This window comes from Antedon mediterranea, chromosome 10, assembly GCF_964355755.1.
Source record: "Antedon mediterranea chromosome 10, ecAntMedi1.1, whole genome shotgun sequence".
NCBI classification, from domain to species: domain Eukaryota; kingdom Metazoa; phylum Echinodermata; class Crinoidea; order Comatulida; family Antedonidae; genus Antedon; species Antedon mediterranea.
Genome location: NC_092679.1, coordinates 17,103,259 through 17,120,064, shown reverse-complemented (window position 1 = coordinate 17,120,064; position 16,806 = coordinate 17,103,259). Strand labels below are relative to the sequence as shown.

At 32.7% G+C, this 16,806-nt stretch overlaps 1 protein-coding gene across 1 annotated transcript; it reads right to left on the bottom strand.

Annotated features, from left to right (window-relative positions):
• Window positions 1-642: 642 nt before the first annotated feature.
• Window positions 643-16,288, bottom strand: LOC140060326 (legumain-like). Its single transcript, XM_072106479.1, has 12 exons — window positions 16,024-16,288; window positions 11,446-11,543; window positions 11,232-11,313; window positions 8,812-8,897; window positions 6,881-6,956; window positions 6,331-6,393; window positions 5,911-6,096; window positions 3,662-3,826; window positions 3,063-3,179; window positions 2,131-2,298; window positions 1,565-1,632; window positions 643-1,201 (listed from the first exon to the last, which is right to left on the bottom strand). Exons 1-12 carry the CDS (start codon window positions 16,162-16,164, stop codon window positions 1,150-1,152), a joined length of 1,302 nt encoding a protein of 433 aa, XP_071962580.1. The 5' UTR covers window positions 16,165-16,288; the 3' UTR covers window positions 643-1,149.
• Between the last annotated feature and the right edge of the window lie 518 nt (window positions 16,289-16,806).

Below are 16,806 nucleotides of genomic sequence, written 5' to 3'. Positions count from 1 at the left end.
TCTGGCATGCATTCATTGGCTGATCCCATAATTTCCAAACACTAAAACAAAGGAGATGAAAAGTAACTGGCTGTTGCCAAGTCCCTAGTTCCTTATTCAAATTCAATTAAAGGGACAGTTACAACTTTTTTTTAAATAATAATAATATATGATATAATAATAATTACCATCAACTAGGTCATGTTGACCATGACCTAGTGACCTAATTTGCTTGAAATCCCTCTGCAATGAATAAGTAACCACTTACCACATCTACTGCATTGCACTGTATTCAAAACAAACATTCAATGCCAATTTAGTAAACTCGTGTGACAACATTTAAGATCCAATGTTGATCTTGACCTGGTGACCTAATTTGTGAATCAGTAGCCAGCTTTTTCGACCAGCCATCCAATAAGGAAAATTTACACACTCACTACACAGGATTCTTGAACCTAGGCTTCATTAACATTTTAGACATGAATTGGATCGTGACTACCCCTAGTGAAGTTTGAGACTCAGTGGTTGCACTTTCACATATTCTACTACACCCTTACTATAAAAATATTTAATATATAAAAACAGCTGTATAGGTACTCAACATAAAAACAGGCAATTTAATAGATGAGATTATTTTATTGCTATAAAATTTTTAAACACTGAGTAAAATTTACATTATCGCATTTACATATTAAAATAATTTAATAATGATGCTATAATATTATAATTATATACTAATTGTATGCTCATTAACACTGAGATTGCAGCTTATTTGTCTGGAAAAAACTAAATTATTTTTTCAAAATGATTGATAATTAAAAATCACTACTTTCCATTTTGAGAAGCACATATTTTGGCATAACAAAAAAATCTATAAACAATTAATAATACAGCGAGTATTAAATTTCATTAAAATATTTTTTAATTACAAATATTTGGCTGATTTAAGGTACTAATTGCCCCAGTGTATGTTTTTGATAACTAAAAAACGTTTTAATAAAACAATTTCAGTAACAAATCAAAACAAAGTACTGTAGAATTATTTTGTTAAAATAAAGTTTTAAAATGAAAGTCTGTGTATAAATATCTTTAAAACCTTCAATATAAAATGCTATGTTTATAATTAATAGTCATCGTAATTTCTTGTCCAGAAAACATTTACTGTCCAGTTTAAACTTTGTTTGTCTCAAGTTTACAAACCTTGTCAATTGTTTGCAGAACACTAGAAATAAAACAAGGAAAAGAAATAATAATACAGTACGGTATTATTTTAAAAAATGTATACTAAAAGTGTTATTATAGTTGATTTTTTACAAATAATGGCACGATGTGAACCGAGTTGATATAACCTTTCATCATTCACCAAATGCCATTATTTGTACCATTATATGAATATAAAACATTCATTATTTGTTTTATATAACATCTAAATAGATTCCTGTCATTTGAATCAAATAGTGCATACTATTGCACACCATGTGACCCACAATTGTCCAATCAAATGACAGGAATTTATGTAGGTGTTATATAATAAATAGTGAATGGTAATTTGTATTTTAAACAATCAGTTGTATAAAATACTTACATGCTGGTTTCGATTGGCTCTTCACACAAATTGACCAACACGCCCATCAGTGTCATGGCATAGTCATGCTAAAGAATAAAACAAATTTTACATTATGTTTTTTTCACATCAGGTCTGAAGCCTGTTTTCCAGTCGAAATTGAGTTGCGGCGAAATGACCAAAATTCAACGATTTTATAAGAAAAGGCGTACAAATAAATGCATCATTGTCGTTATTTATTTTCAAATTCAATGATTTGAAAAAAGCGTTATGCCACCTGGAAAACAGGATTAAAATCTTGCTACAAATTTATAGGTATTTTGATTTTTATAGTACTATATTTAAATTAATATTATGTATATTATATATAATAATGTACTGTATATTATACTACTAAGTACTATATATAATACAGATAAATAACATCAATTTTATCAATTACTTTACTTATTTGAGCTACACTGTAGATGTTTTCAGGGAGGAAAGAAAAAAATTTATGAGAGATCAAAGAAAGAGTGGAAACATAACGTAGGAGAAACAAGGGAGGAACGAATCAGTAATTAAGGTCCAACTTGATTAACAATTACCTGGCCCAGTGTATAACACTGTTTAGAGAATTTGGTAGTAGCCTGCTTGTAACAGTTCCAATCAGTTATATCTTTAGTTTCTGCTTGCATAATTCTGTCTGCATCCTCCTCACTCTTAACTGACTGACTTACAATCGTCTCAATTGTTTTATGGATATTGCCGTTTAACTACACAAGAGAAAAAAACAATTGTAAATGTAATGTACTGGGAGTGTATAGCATGACCTGGTTGACAGTTAGTACAATTTAACTGCTTAAAGGGTCTTTCACACCTTTTTCCGGCACGGAAAGTGAAAGACCCTTTAATAATAATAATAATAATAATAATAATAAGATTTATACAGCGCACATATCACAAAAGTGCTCAAGGCGCTTGTGAAAAACCATGAAACATATAAACCTTAAACCTAAATACAATTGATAAATTTGACAAAAACCGAAAAAAATAAACAAGACCAATCAAACCCACATCGCTGCTTCCGTTTACCAGCAATTTAAGGTGCATAGACCAGCCAGTACATAACTCACAGGTGTTCTCAGTGATGTGGGTATCTAGCTAAACAAATTAAATCTTACAAATTGCTGAAAGCAGCCGACAGCAGATGTGTCTTAAGCGCACTCTTGAAAACATCAGTAGACTTGCTTGAACGAATGTGTAAAGGTAACCGATTCCACAGATTAGTACAGTGCAGTATTGTAGTACAGTACATATTATAACATCACTTTAAGATACTGTGTCTTTTATCAGTGGGCAAATCAAGGATATGTTGGGGTTACATGCACACAGGCTTAGTAATAACCAATTCAATGATCATACTGTATTAAACTTTTAGGGTTTATAGATTTTGATGGCACAGGCTGATGGAATGAGGATAAGTGCCTTTTTGCCAGACTTTGAATCTCATACAGTAGTCATATTGTTTTTTTTGTACCCGTTTCATGTCCTCGATCTTGTGCCTGATCTTCTGCATTTCCTCCAGAGAGCTTGCTTTTTCCAACTTGTGATAGAGGATTGCCATAGGTACTTCAGGAGACGGTATGGCATTCAACTGAAAGAGAACAAACCATTAAACAATCTTCATTGCTTTTTTTCAGTTTTCTATATCTTTAACCATAGATTCAGTATTGTTGAATTATAGTATAGTAATTACAGTATTGTGGAATGACATAGTTTTAATAATCATACCACAACTTGTTTATGCTTTTAACAATAAATAATTCCAGTGGGTCAATGCTGAAAAAATAAATCTCCTATGTACATAAAGGGGGTGGAGTGGGGCAAGTGGTTAAGGTCCTGTGGAATATGTTGAACACCTATCCCATCCCCTCTAAATTAAATTAGCTATTATTGGTATTCTATAGAATGATATTCATGTTTGATATTTTCATAACTAATTTGTGATTGGAAGATTATTCAGATTGAAATCTGAACAACCATACTGGTGGCTGTACAGGTTATAAATAGAGTCTATGACATTCAAGGTTGAAGTCTTTAAAGAAGAACTTTAGAAGAGTGGTTGGATTCACTTACAGGAGCAAAAGGTAACGGATTTAGTGGCTTAGCCTCGTCTCCTTGGAAATCTCCAACTTTACACTTGCTCATCTTCATGTCACCAAACTCTTGTACGTGGCTAAGGTTCGTCTCTGTTCGCACAATCTTATACTGTTTGTGTAAAGATTCTTTGCCAAGGTTTTCCTACAAAAAGGATAACACTTAACAGCATAAATAATTAGAACACTTAGAACATTAACTCATTCATATGTTGTCTAATAATGTATTGAACTGTGAACTATTCATTATTTGCATTGGTCAGCAAGCAGTAGACCATATAGACTTCATCAGCAAAAAATTAAATCCCAGAATGTATTGTATGAGAACTTTATATAAATTTAACTCCTGTGATTTGATGTTACTTTCGTTCTATAGATCCGTTATATGTAGTGTTTGGACGTACTGCCTCTCCTGTTGGTCTGGTAATGTTACCGGAGGGAATAAAGGACGCTTTGAAACTTTCATCCGTCGGGCTGGTAAAATGATTGGTCTGGAACTGCCTTCCTTTACCGATGTGCACCTAGAACACCTCCAGAAAGATTTTGAACGCATTGAGTCGGATGCCTCTCATCCTCTCCACAAAGTGATCATAGACCAACTTAATCCAAGTGGTAGATTGAGGCTCCTCAGTGTGAAAACAAATCGATTTGGTAAATCCTTTATTCCCTCCGGTATCATCCAGTACAACAGGAAGTCAAGAATATTATTTTATCTTGTAATTTTTTAGATGTTTTTATATGAATGGTTTTATGCTATATTTGTTTTTATTGTGTTTTCTTTGTTATTATGATGAGCAATGAATTTCCTTTTTGAGGATCAATAAAAGTTATCTTATCTTATCTTAAGACTCTGGAGCCAATACTGGCGTTTTGTTTGGTGTAAATTAAGAAACCAACTAAACAGTACAATACAACAACTCTTCAAACTCTACAAATGCACCAAGAACATATTAGGGATTCAATGTGAAAGGTACTGACTAAACTGACTGACTAAACGCTGGTGTTGTTATACATGGTCAGATGTTCACCCTCAGCCGAACATTTATTAAATAATAAATACAATTCTGGTATTTCATGATTGATTTGAATGAGGTCTTTCTGGAGTTTCTACTAGGCAATGTGAATGGTACTACTAGGACTCTGGGTACATGAGTGTACCTCCAATACTAGGCAATGTGAATGGTACTACTAGGACTCTGGGTACATGAGTGTACCTTCAATACTAGGCAATGTGAATGGTACTACTAGGACTCTGGGTACATGAGTGTACCTTCAATACTAGGCAATGTGAATGGTACTACTAGGACTCTGGGTACATGAGTGTACCTCCAATACTAGGCAATGTGAATGGTACTACTAGGACTCTGGGTACATGAGTGTACCTTCAATACTAGGCAATGTGAATGGTACTACTAGGACTCTGGGTACATGAGTGTACCTCCAATACTAGGCAATGTGAATGGTACTACTAGGACTCTGGGTACATGAGTGTACCTTCAATACTAGGCAATGTGAATGGTACTACTAGGACTCTGGGTACATGAGTGTACCTCCAATACTAGGCAATGTGAATGGTACTACTAGGACTCTGGGTACATGAGTGTACCTTCAATACTAGGCAATGTGAATGGTACTACTAGGACTCTGGGTACATGAGTGTACCTTCAATACTAACTAGGCAATGTGAATGGTACTACTAGGACTCTGGGTACATGAGTGTACCTTCAATACTAGGCAATGTGAATGGTACTACTAGGACTCTGGGTACATGAGTGTACCTTCAATACTAGGCAATGTGAATGGTACTACTAGGACTCTGGGTACATGAGTGTACCTTCAATACTAGGCAATGTGAATGGTACTACTAGGACTCTGGGTACATGAGTGTACCTTCAATACTAGGCAATGTGAATGGTACTACTAGGACTCTGGGTACATGAGTGTACCTTCAATACTAGGCAATGTGAATGGTACTACTAGGAATCTGGGTACATGAGTGTACCTTCAATACTAGGCAATGTGAATGGTACTACTAGGACTCTGGGTACATGAGTGTACCTTCAATACTAGGCAATGTGAATGGTACTACTAGGACTCTGGGTACATGAGTGTACCTTCAATACTAGGCAATGTGAATGGTACTACTAGGACTCTGGGTACATGAGTGTACCTTCAAATTTTATTCCCAGTGTTTAATGTGAAAAGGCTATTATTCATTCATTTGCTAACCGTATCAGAGTCTTCCATCCACTTGACGCTGTACAGATCACCCAAGTACACTTCCAGGGTTTTGTCAAAGTAGCAGGCATATGAAGACTCCTTGCCGTTGGCAGCAGAAGTGGCATAGATGTTGATTGTGGATGAAAGGTCTTTAAACATTGAACCAGATTCGCACGCTTCCAGATAAAATACCAGCTGAAGAAACAACAAATTGTAATTATTGTAATATCGTCAAGGAAAAAATGTTGTTTTGTTAATCCTTTTTATTCTTCATACCAACAAGTTATGTACTCTTTTCTTTTTAACATTTTTAGAATTATAATAATATATAATTTTCCATTTGAATAATTTTTTGCCAAAGTTTTGTTGTACTGAGGGTCTTTGAATGGTAGCTTCTGTGTTACTGAAAATAATGTAAAGTTGTTGTACCTTTGCATACTGCTTCGCATTGTACATAGAATTCAATGCTGTGATTAGGTCTTTTGCATGTAGCTAAAAAGAAAAACACAAAAAACAATATTAACTGTCCTTGCAGTTGCAATTGCAGTATATCTAAAGCCTTGTCTACACTATCAAACTTTATGTGACAAAAAAATGTGATGTACCCATATATGGACATGATGATATCACTACCATATTTGGAAATATCACTACCATATTTGGGCACATCACACTGGTTTGATAGTGTGGACAAAGCTTAAAAAACATTTTCTATACAGACATATACGGATACCCTGCATGCCCTTCTATAAATGTGACTTTTGATTTTACCATCAAATCTGATTTTATTATTGTATGAACCCCTATTAAGGGTATACTTTGTTGGGTACCATGGTGTCCCTTTAATAGGGGTGTCTCAACAAAGAATGGGCTCTACTGTATTACACCACCCTCCTCTCCTCCCCCAGAAAAATAGTGTCTACTTTTATACATAAACTATTTATATAACGTATAATTTATTTTACTTGTCAAGACTCACCTCTTCAGATGGAAAGGCAATGAGGCCAGGTGCACCATGGTCCGTAAAATACACAAACACATTATCATTGGGTCCACTAAACAGAATAATAAAAACTCACATAAATAAAAACATTAATTTAAATTAATTTGAAACTGAAACGTGCATGTTTAATGTTTAATGTGGAAAATCTTGCACAATATTCAAGTAGTTTTTCACATAAATTGAAGTTTAGGAATGGTAATGTGATTACAAAAAAAACCACAAAAAGAAAATGCACTTGTTATTAAATTATTGTAATATTTAATTCCTCAATTATTATGCATGTCCGCATTGAGCCCAACCAATAGACCAAAATGTTAATTTTCTTGTGCGTTGGCCAAAGGTCATTTATCCAACATTCATTTTAATATAAATCAAAGAGCTGCATAGGCAGGATATAGAAAAAAATCAAGATCAAACAAGTTAAAACTGCCTCAATATAGATTTATTTTAACGACATGTTTCGGGCATAGCCCATCATCAGGTGAAAAGAATTGTAACAAAGGATAACATATATAAGTCACAAAATTACATAATAAAACAAATCAGCCAATCAAAGATGTTAACAAACAAAAGGCATAGAAGCTTTTGTCTTTGTTTTAAATTTCCTGCTTTATAAGCAACCATTCCTGCTTTGTACCCCATAGCTTTTGGAGGCGTGCCTTTATAACTATGCCTTTTGTTTGTTAACATCTTTGATTGGTTGATTTGTTTTATTATGTAATTTTGTGACTTATATATGTTATCCTTTGTTACAATTCTTTTCACCTGATGATGGGCTATGCCCGAAACATGTCGTTAAAATAAATCTATATTGAGGCAGTTTTAACTTATTTGATCTTGATTTTATTCATTTTAATAGTTTTTCGCATAAACTGAAGTTTAGGAATGGTAATGTGATTACAAAAAAACCCACAAAAAGAAAATGCACTTGTTATTAAATTATTGTAATATTTAATTCCTCAATTATTATGCATGTCCGCATTGAGCCCAACCAATAGACCAAAATGTTAATTTTCTTGTGCGTTGGCCAAAGGTCATTTATCCAACATTCATTTTAATAGTTTTTTGCATAAACTGAAGTTTAGGAATGGTAATGTGATTACAAAAAAACCCACAAAAAGAAAATGCACTTGTTATTAAATTATTGTAATGTATAATTCCTCAATTATTATGCATGTCCGCATTGAGCCCAACCAATAGACCAAAATGTTAATTTTTTTGTGCGTTGACCAAAGGTTATTTATCCAACATTCATTTCAATTATATAATGTCATGGTGAGACAAGTTTGTTACTTCTGAATCATGACCCCAATGATGGCATTCCTTTCTATTGTTTACCTTTTCTTGTTTTTGTATTGTATTACTATTTCTTATTGTTTATTATTCTTGTATTATTTGTCTTACTATTATTATTATTATTATTATTGAATAAATGTTTTGAATTGAAAAACACAAAAAGTATATATTTCAATTAATTCTATATCATCATAATTAATTTCTTTTGACTAATATAATATTCTTATGTACGGTATGCTTTTATAATTTTTTTTCAAAACCATTTTAAAATATTAATACAGTAGCACAATTATTCTGCAACAATCATAATTACTAACTTTTTGCATTTGCTACCTTTTACTGATGTAATTTTTAGAGGATACTAAAACATGTGATGTGCCCATATATGGACATGATGTCATCACTACCATATTTGTGCATATCACTTCCATATTTGGGCACATCATATGTTTTTGTCCCATACATTTTGATAGTGTAGAGAGAGATTAATGCCTGAGGAGTTTATGTTTCCTGCTTTATTGTGAAAAATCAAATGCTTCCTAAATTGTTTTAATTCCCTTTGTTCTTCACAACAATCTCAATTTAAAAATTGTCTTTACTCCATGGTTTACCTTTCTATAACTTTGCCACTCCCTATACCAGCCATTGCTGATTTTTTCCCTTGAAGAATATTCAGAAAATTTTTTGGAGTCACGTCCTAAACAAAAAAAAAAGAAACCACAAATGTATATTACTATTTAAACACTACAGAAAGTTTTTAAATAATTAAGACCTGATATTATAAGTTGGCATATAATTGCTTTGTATCTTTAAAACAAGATGCATTCATTGCCTCATCCTTTGGATGTAATGTAAAGCTGTATACATTGCACGAAAAGTACACTATAAAGAAACCATACATGCAACATCTGAAGCAGGAGAAGCAAAACAGGAGGTGCTCCTTTTTTCAGTCAACAGCGCCCTCTATCTATTATCGAGAGGTGTGTGACGTCACAAGTGGAGATGAGTTTAAAATACGGCCAAAATGGGAGTGTAGGTGTTATGCGCGATTTGAAAAATTTCTTGCGCAATTTGATTTGAAACATGTGTTTCAAATTGCGCAAGTAATCTGCAAATTGCGCAAGGTTTTTCGACAGATTGTGAAATCATGCACACCCATATTTTTTTAGTAATTTTTAAGAATGATTCAAAATTTAAAATATCGCATTTCCTTACCCTCCCGGGAGCCTCCCTCCCGAATTTTTTTTCCGAATAAAAAAAATCTCGAATTCCCAATGGTTCTATAAAATACCATATTCACACATAATATGAGGAGAAGGCATAAATAAATACCAATAGTAATATAATAATTTCAATTCAAATATCAGTACTAATGACGATTAATAAGACTAATAATGATTGGATTTTTTTTTAGAAACAATAATTATTACGAATTATTAGACATTTACTATTTAACTTAAAAATTTAATTTAATGACAAAAAAGATTGACCTTTCGGTACCATTCTCAACAACAAATGAGTACAATAATAAAAATAACAAACAGTTCGTTTTCAAATTGCGCAAAGGTGTCATATTGCGCAAGAACTATCTTGCGCAATTTACAAATTGTGCAGCGCAATTTAAAATTGCGCACGGATTTTCTTGCGCAATTTGAAATTGCGCAAGTCTTGCGCAATTTAATATTGCGCAAGAAAATCCTTGCGCAAGAATTCTTTGCGCAATTTTAAATTGCGCAAATCGCGCATAACAGGGGCATGTATGAAAAATTTGGTACAGGGCTAGCGTGGATCCAGAATTTTGAAATTGGAGGTGGGTGGGGGGAGAGAGACACTAACTAATTGAGCCACAGACCCCCATGGTGGGACCTGTGGTAAAGCAAATTTAGGTGGTGGAAGGTGACACCTGATTAAAGCTGAGCCCCTTCTCTCTCCCTGATTTTCACACATTTTCTTTCAAATCGAAAGCTTATAATTATTTTTTCGTCAACCAGCACTATAAGAGAGTCTGTTTATAGCAATATTTTTATTGCTTTTTGACTATCTGCCAGAATGGTGTCCTGGGTTTTTGTATTGTTATCCATCATGTATAATTTTTGTGTTAATTATGTTTTCTGGAAAACAAATGAATATGAAAGGCTTTATTTTTTATGCAGGATGGTTTAAAACGTAATCTTTTTTAAAGATATCTTGTTCAGACACAAAGCAATATCCAGCAGTAATCTTCAAACAATATCAAAGAATTTTTTTCTGGACTGTCTTTAGTAGACACTTGTTTGTTCAGTCATGTGAACTTTACTGATCTATATCATAGGTCTTTGTTGGAACACACAATAGATCTTATAACTTCAGATATTATGAGACTTTCAATTTCTACTGGCTGTTAGTTATTTCCTTTTGGTTCAGGAAATATTTTTATTTTAAGGATAAGGAAACAACCTTCTATATAAAAAAATAAAATAAAAAACTGGTCACTTTATCTTTATTTTGTTATGACATAAATATGAATTATTGCCAAAACAAATTGGAAAAAATATATAATAAATATAGAGGGTGCAGCTGTGCTTACATTACCGTATATCCTCTGGTATAATCCCACCTTCCTAGATTATACGGTAATAATTATAATGGTAATGATAATAATATGTTGTTCTTGCTTGAATGTTTTATTGCCCGGTTCCTTTTGGTTCAAACATGTATGGACCAGGTTGGCCTACTCATTTGTACCCCTGAGTGGTGTGTAGAGAGGCAAACATAAGGAAAATCCCTTGCCTTAGGACGCAAGCAATTGGAAGAAAAGTCCTGATCGTGCGATTAGAAAACCATCGCAAAACATACTTAACCACTCAACCTTATAGTGACACGTCAAGCCCTATACTGATTAAATCAAACTTTATGTGACCAAAAAATGTTATGTGCCCATATATGGACACGGTGATGTCATATCACTACCATATGTGGGCATATCCCTATTAAGTATTATATTTGGTAGTGTAGACAGAGCTTCAGTCAATTATGGAAATTATTATTATACCTCTCCATTGTAATCTTTAGGAACACCATGGTAAACGTCATCACCAGCTGGATGATTGATGATCACGCCCGGCCTTTTATTTCTTTAAAAAAAAAAACAATACACGATTATACATTACAATATTTTAAAATGGTAATAAAATTTAAAATTAACGTAAATGAATAACTTATAATAATCTGCTTTAGCGTGGCTGAACAAAAGACTGTAAACCTACTCTTCATTATTTGCTATATCATCATACATCATCACAACAATTTGTTTATCAGGAATGCCATTACGATGCAGTATCTGGTAGGCATGGCAAACGTCAGCCTATTTAGAAAATAAAAACATGATTTAATAAATAAAAATAAAACTTATAATTCATTCATTGATTATTGTGGATAGTGACAGACTTTTTATTGAATATTTAATCATAATAATACAGTTATAATTTAGGTTGCCAAAACGTACACCTGAAATAAAAAATGCCAGACTTAAAATAAAAATACCAGGAAACAAGGCCGTACTAAACCTAAATTTGTCTGCAAAATTTATCCAAAACTAAGAATAACTACTGAAAAGATAAATGTATGAGTCATCATAGGTCTTAATTGCATCATAAAACTAACTGAATGTCACATGGTTTTAAATAATAAGTATGTGGAAATCAGATGTATGTCTTGTGCTTTACTTAAGGTAATCCCGGACTCAACTGTACACAAAATTCAAAGTCAGAAAACTTAAAAAGTCAGAAAAGCACCAAAATAAACAAAATGGTGAAATGTGGATACCATTATTATGTCATGTGGTATACTTATTGTTTGAGCCTGTCTTTGTATACAGTACCAAAGTCATGAGTATAAGGTCAGAAATAAGCAAACATATTTGCTGCTTGAACTGAACAAATGTAGCGATTCATTTCATAATAACAAAGGAAGTACACTATTACTCATTCCTGATACTATAAAATGCCAGTTAGTATAGTTAATAAACTGATAAAAAATGCATTCGGTTATCTTATGTTACCTTATGTAACTACTTTATGGTTTTATAATGCTTCGATATATTTACACAAGATATAATAGGATACTAATCTAAAAGTGTCAGATACAGAGTCACATGTTGATGACTGAGCAAAATTGATGATTTTAAAACCATGGAGCTTATACGTATATGTATTGTCCCCCTGAAAAAATAATTCTTAAAGCCCCATTCCCTACGTTTTTTAGATCTAATTTAAGATCACAAACTATATTTAATGTAAAAATAATACTATATGGTCCTATTGCGATAACTTTTTTCGTCTTTAAACGGTTAAAAATGTGAAAAATAAGTCGATTTTAATAATTATAGTGGCCCGCTATAAATTCCAAAATGCATTGCGCGCGGATTGATATTTTTGTTTTTCACCTGTAATTCGCCCACTTTTCGATCGATCGTGAGGCCAAAACAAATGGAAGACTCCTAACTTTTCAGCGAAAATACCGGGTTTTCCCCAATTTGTATCAACGGAGTCTGGCAAAAATAGAAAGACAATTAATGCAGCAACTATACAACGTCAGGCTAGGTATATAGCTAGCGTACGATGTTCGCACGTTACCGATGTTTACCAGCTAGGCCTACAAAACTAAGCCTAGCCAGGCTAGGCCTAAGACCGTCCACGAGAGGTCGATCGCCGCGAGCTACTTAGGTAGTGCATTGTTTCTCACTTTTTATCATAATTTACCATAAAACGTACATTTAAGACAAGGAATGACATGGTTTAATGTTTTTAAAGTGATATATATGTATTATTTTCCAAAAAACGTCCAAAATTGCAGGGAAGGGGAAACAATTTTTTGTTGAATATTCCATTTTAATGTAACACCACAGCTGAAATAATTTAATCTATGCTTTCCTGTTTATTGATGTCCCTAATTTGGGTTCCTATTGTTCCTTATTATTTTTGCTGGTAGACACTGTGTATCAAGAGTGTGTATATATTAACATAGATTAAGTACTGTATATTCCTTTGTTCATATACTAATTGTTATGCTAATTTAGTGTCCAAGCTTATGTATGTGGGTTGCATTTAATTGGTACAGTATTAGTATTACAGTTTTGAAGTTTTTCACTAAAAAAAAGGCAAACTTAAAGGAATTTCAAATTTGTTTTCCCATAAATTGTCTCCCTATATAGGTCTAGTTGTGTTTTAATCAATATTAATTGATTTAAAGGAGGTTTGCGCAGCTTTTTTTTTTTTTTTGAGCTGTGAAATCAGTAATTTTCCCAAAATTGAAGTTTTTCACCCAAAAAAAAGGCAAACTTAAAGGAATTTCAAATGTGTTTCCCCATAAATTGTCTCCCTATATAGGTCTAGTTGTGTTTTAATCAATATTAATTGATTTAAAGGAGGTTTGCGCAGCTTTTTGTTGTTGTTTGCGCTGTGAAATCAGTAATTTTCCCAAAAATGGAAGTTTTTAACCCAAAAAAAGGCAAACTTAAAGGAATTTCAAATTTTTTTTCTCATAAATTGTCTCCCTATATAGTTCTAGTTGTGTTCTAATAAATATTAATTGGTTTGAAGGAGGTTTGCGCAGCTTTTGTTGTTGTTTGCGCAGTGTTTGCGCAGTTTAGCAATACCCTAAAAAATCAGTTTGATTAGCAATTTTGCTAAACAAAATTTTCAAATGAAATTTTTCCCTGAATTGTTCCACCACAAAGCATGGTCACGTTAATTCACACTTAAAACTGACCATTATTATTTCTACTAATAATAATAATAATAATAATTTATTTGGAAAACGCTTTTTGAACAGCGGCACACATAATAATGGTGCATCCTTAAAACAATTAAACATACAATATAAAAATATAAGAGTATAAAAATAAAGATAGACTAGATTAAAACAGATAATGCTCAGATAAAACGGAAGTTCGATAAAACCAAATTAAAAATAAACTGTAATACTATACCAATTAAATGCAACCCACATACATAAGCTTGGACACTAAATTAGCATAATAATTAGTACCGTATATGAACAAAGGAATATACAGTACTTAGAATCTATGTTAAGATATACACACTCTTGAAACACAGTGTCTACCAGCAAAAATGATAAGGAACAATAGGAACCCAAATTAGGGACATCAATAAACAGGAAAGCATAGATTAAATTATTTCAGCTGTGGTGAATTATTTGATGACTGTAAACAGAATTGATATAAAAAAAAAAGAAAAAGAACAAAGTAAGATAACTAAACCAAATTACATAAAATAAAAAATCATTCGATAATGTTAGACTTTATACGTTGTCTAAAGGCCCATGCTTTCTTAAGATATGATTTGCAGAATTTATCAAGAATGTCATGGGCTTTTTACCATATTAATCGACATTGTTGGAATGAGAACAGAACAATCACCACCAAGTATAATTGTTATGCGCGATTTGAACGATTTGCGCAATTTGAAATTGCGCAAAAAAAATCCTTGCGCAATTTGAATTGAAACATGTGTTTCAAATTGCGCAAGCAACGTATTAAATTGCGCAAGTAATCTGCAAATTGCGCAAGGTTTTTCGACAGATTGTGAAATCATGCACACCCATATTTTTATAGTAATTTCTAATGATTCAAAATTAAAGATAAATATCGCATTTCCTTATTTTAGTAGTGCAAATATTGTTATAAGTTAGCATACCGTCGAAGAACCGACGAAGGAAAACGAAGCGGTGGTGTTCCACCAGGCGGGCGCGGCGCGGGCGGCCGGCTATACTACTCTAGCCTAGCTAGGGTCTGGACTACTGATACTGACTAGGTTACATGGCCTAGCTTAAACTAATATTAAAAACTTAATTTTTACATTTATTTTGATTTATTTCAAGTAATACAGTGATAGTATTATTTAATTGTAATAATAAATGTTATGTATTTATTATACACATGTTATCTTCGCATTTATTATGTTTTATTTTGAGTTATTTAGTTTCCAATAAATTATTATAATACCGATTGTCTGGTAGAATTTTGTTGCGCAATTTGAAAATTTACAGTTCGTTTTCAAATTGCGCAAAGAATTCTTGCGCAATTTAAAATTGCGCAAAGATTTTCTTGCGCAATTTGAAATTGCGCAAAAAAATCCTTGCGCAATTTTAAATTGCGCAAGAATTCTTTGCGCAATTTCAAATTGCGCAAGGATTTTTTTGCGCAATTTCAAATTGCGCAAATCGCGCATAACATAATCATTAAGATAACCTCTGAATTATTTAACTGGAGTGAATTCCATAGATCTGAAAGACCAGAATCATTAAGGTTTTGTTCCAAGCATTCAAATTCTGAAATTCGCACTTCTTGTAGTACTTTACAATTTAACATAAAATGATATAAATCTTCAGGTTCATCCTTACATAACATACAATTACCAGTATTATTCATATCCCATTTACTTAATCTACTTTCAAGTTGAAGAGTATTTGACCTTGCCTTAAATTTCAATTGAGCACCATGAAAATCAGTTTTAACAGTAAGATAATTTTCTAACTCAGGCATTTTTTTAAATTTAACATAAAGTGATAATGATGGTTTGGTACAGCTTTTATTAAACCAATCCAATTCATACATTTGACGATTAACACACTTAAAAGATTTAAACCATGCTGAATCTTATAGGTATGTTATTTGAAAATACATGATTAAATCCAGTATTATTCAGAATACTTTTAATTGAATACTTTTAATTGAATACTTTTTACTGTATCTTAGCCTTGAATTACTATAATTAGGCTAATTGTGCCTGAGGCCGGCTAACTCGGTTACAAGGTGATCGTACCTGATGCCGATAGTTGTCCCATCCGTTCGATCCTGCTACGATGAGAGCCCAATTTTTGCCTTCAAAATCGTCCTGAATTTCTGGAAATATTCGGCAGTTTACTGACGCTAAAGAAACAAGCAGGAGAGAAACAAACAGCATCTTTCTTTCAGTGATTTGTTTTATTACAATATAACAATTTACACACTTTCAGAGCAGTGTGTGGTCAGTGTGTGGTCAGGTCAGGATCATGCATCAACAATAAATATTATTATCAGAAACTCGATTTGTTTGTAACGTAAACAATGATTTACACGTGACCCGGATATATGCGGAATTTAATAACGGGGCGGCGGCGCTATTCACATTCAATATGAAAAAAAAAAAATGTTATCCGCGCGGAAAGTTTTTAAAGTACAGAGGGCGCACTATTAAAACAAATAACAGAGCCATATATATAAAGAGTTACGACATTGGATTATAGTCACGTGATATGCATATCAATTTGTGTCAAACTTGTCTGATGTAAAGTATAGGAGCAAGAAAATACTTTAAACTTTTTCTTATATTTAAAAAAATGTAATTGCACATTTTACGGTAATATCGATGTGCACAGCGTACAGAAGTACTTGCGGCAAAGAATATTGCGCGCGCGTGCGCTAGTACATTATAAAGTTCGATTGATTGATTTTGGAACGAAACATCCCATAACTACGTCCTATAACAATTAATATGTAATATTTTCAATTCATAATGCATGCTTTGATGACTAAATAAAATAATAAAGTGTCGTGGATATATTTG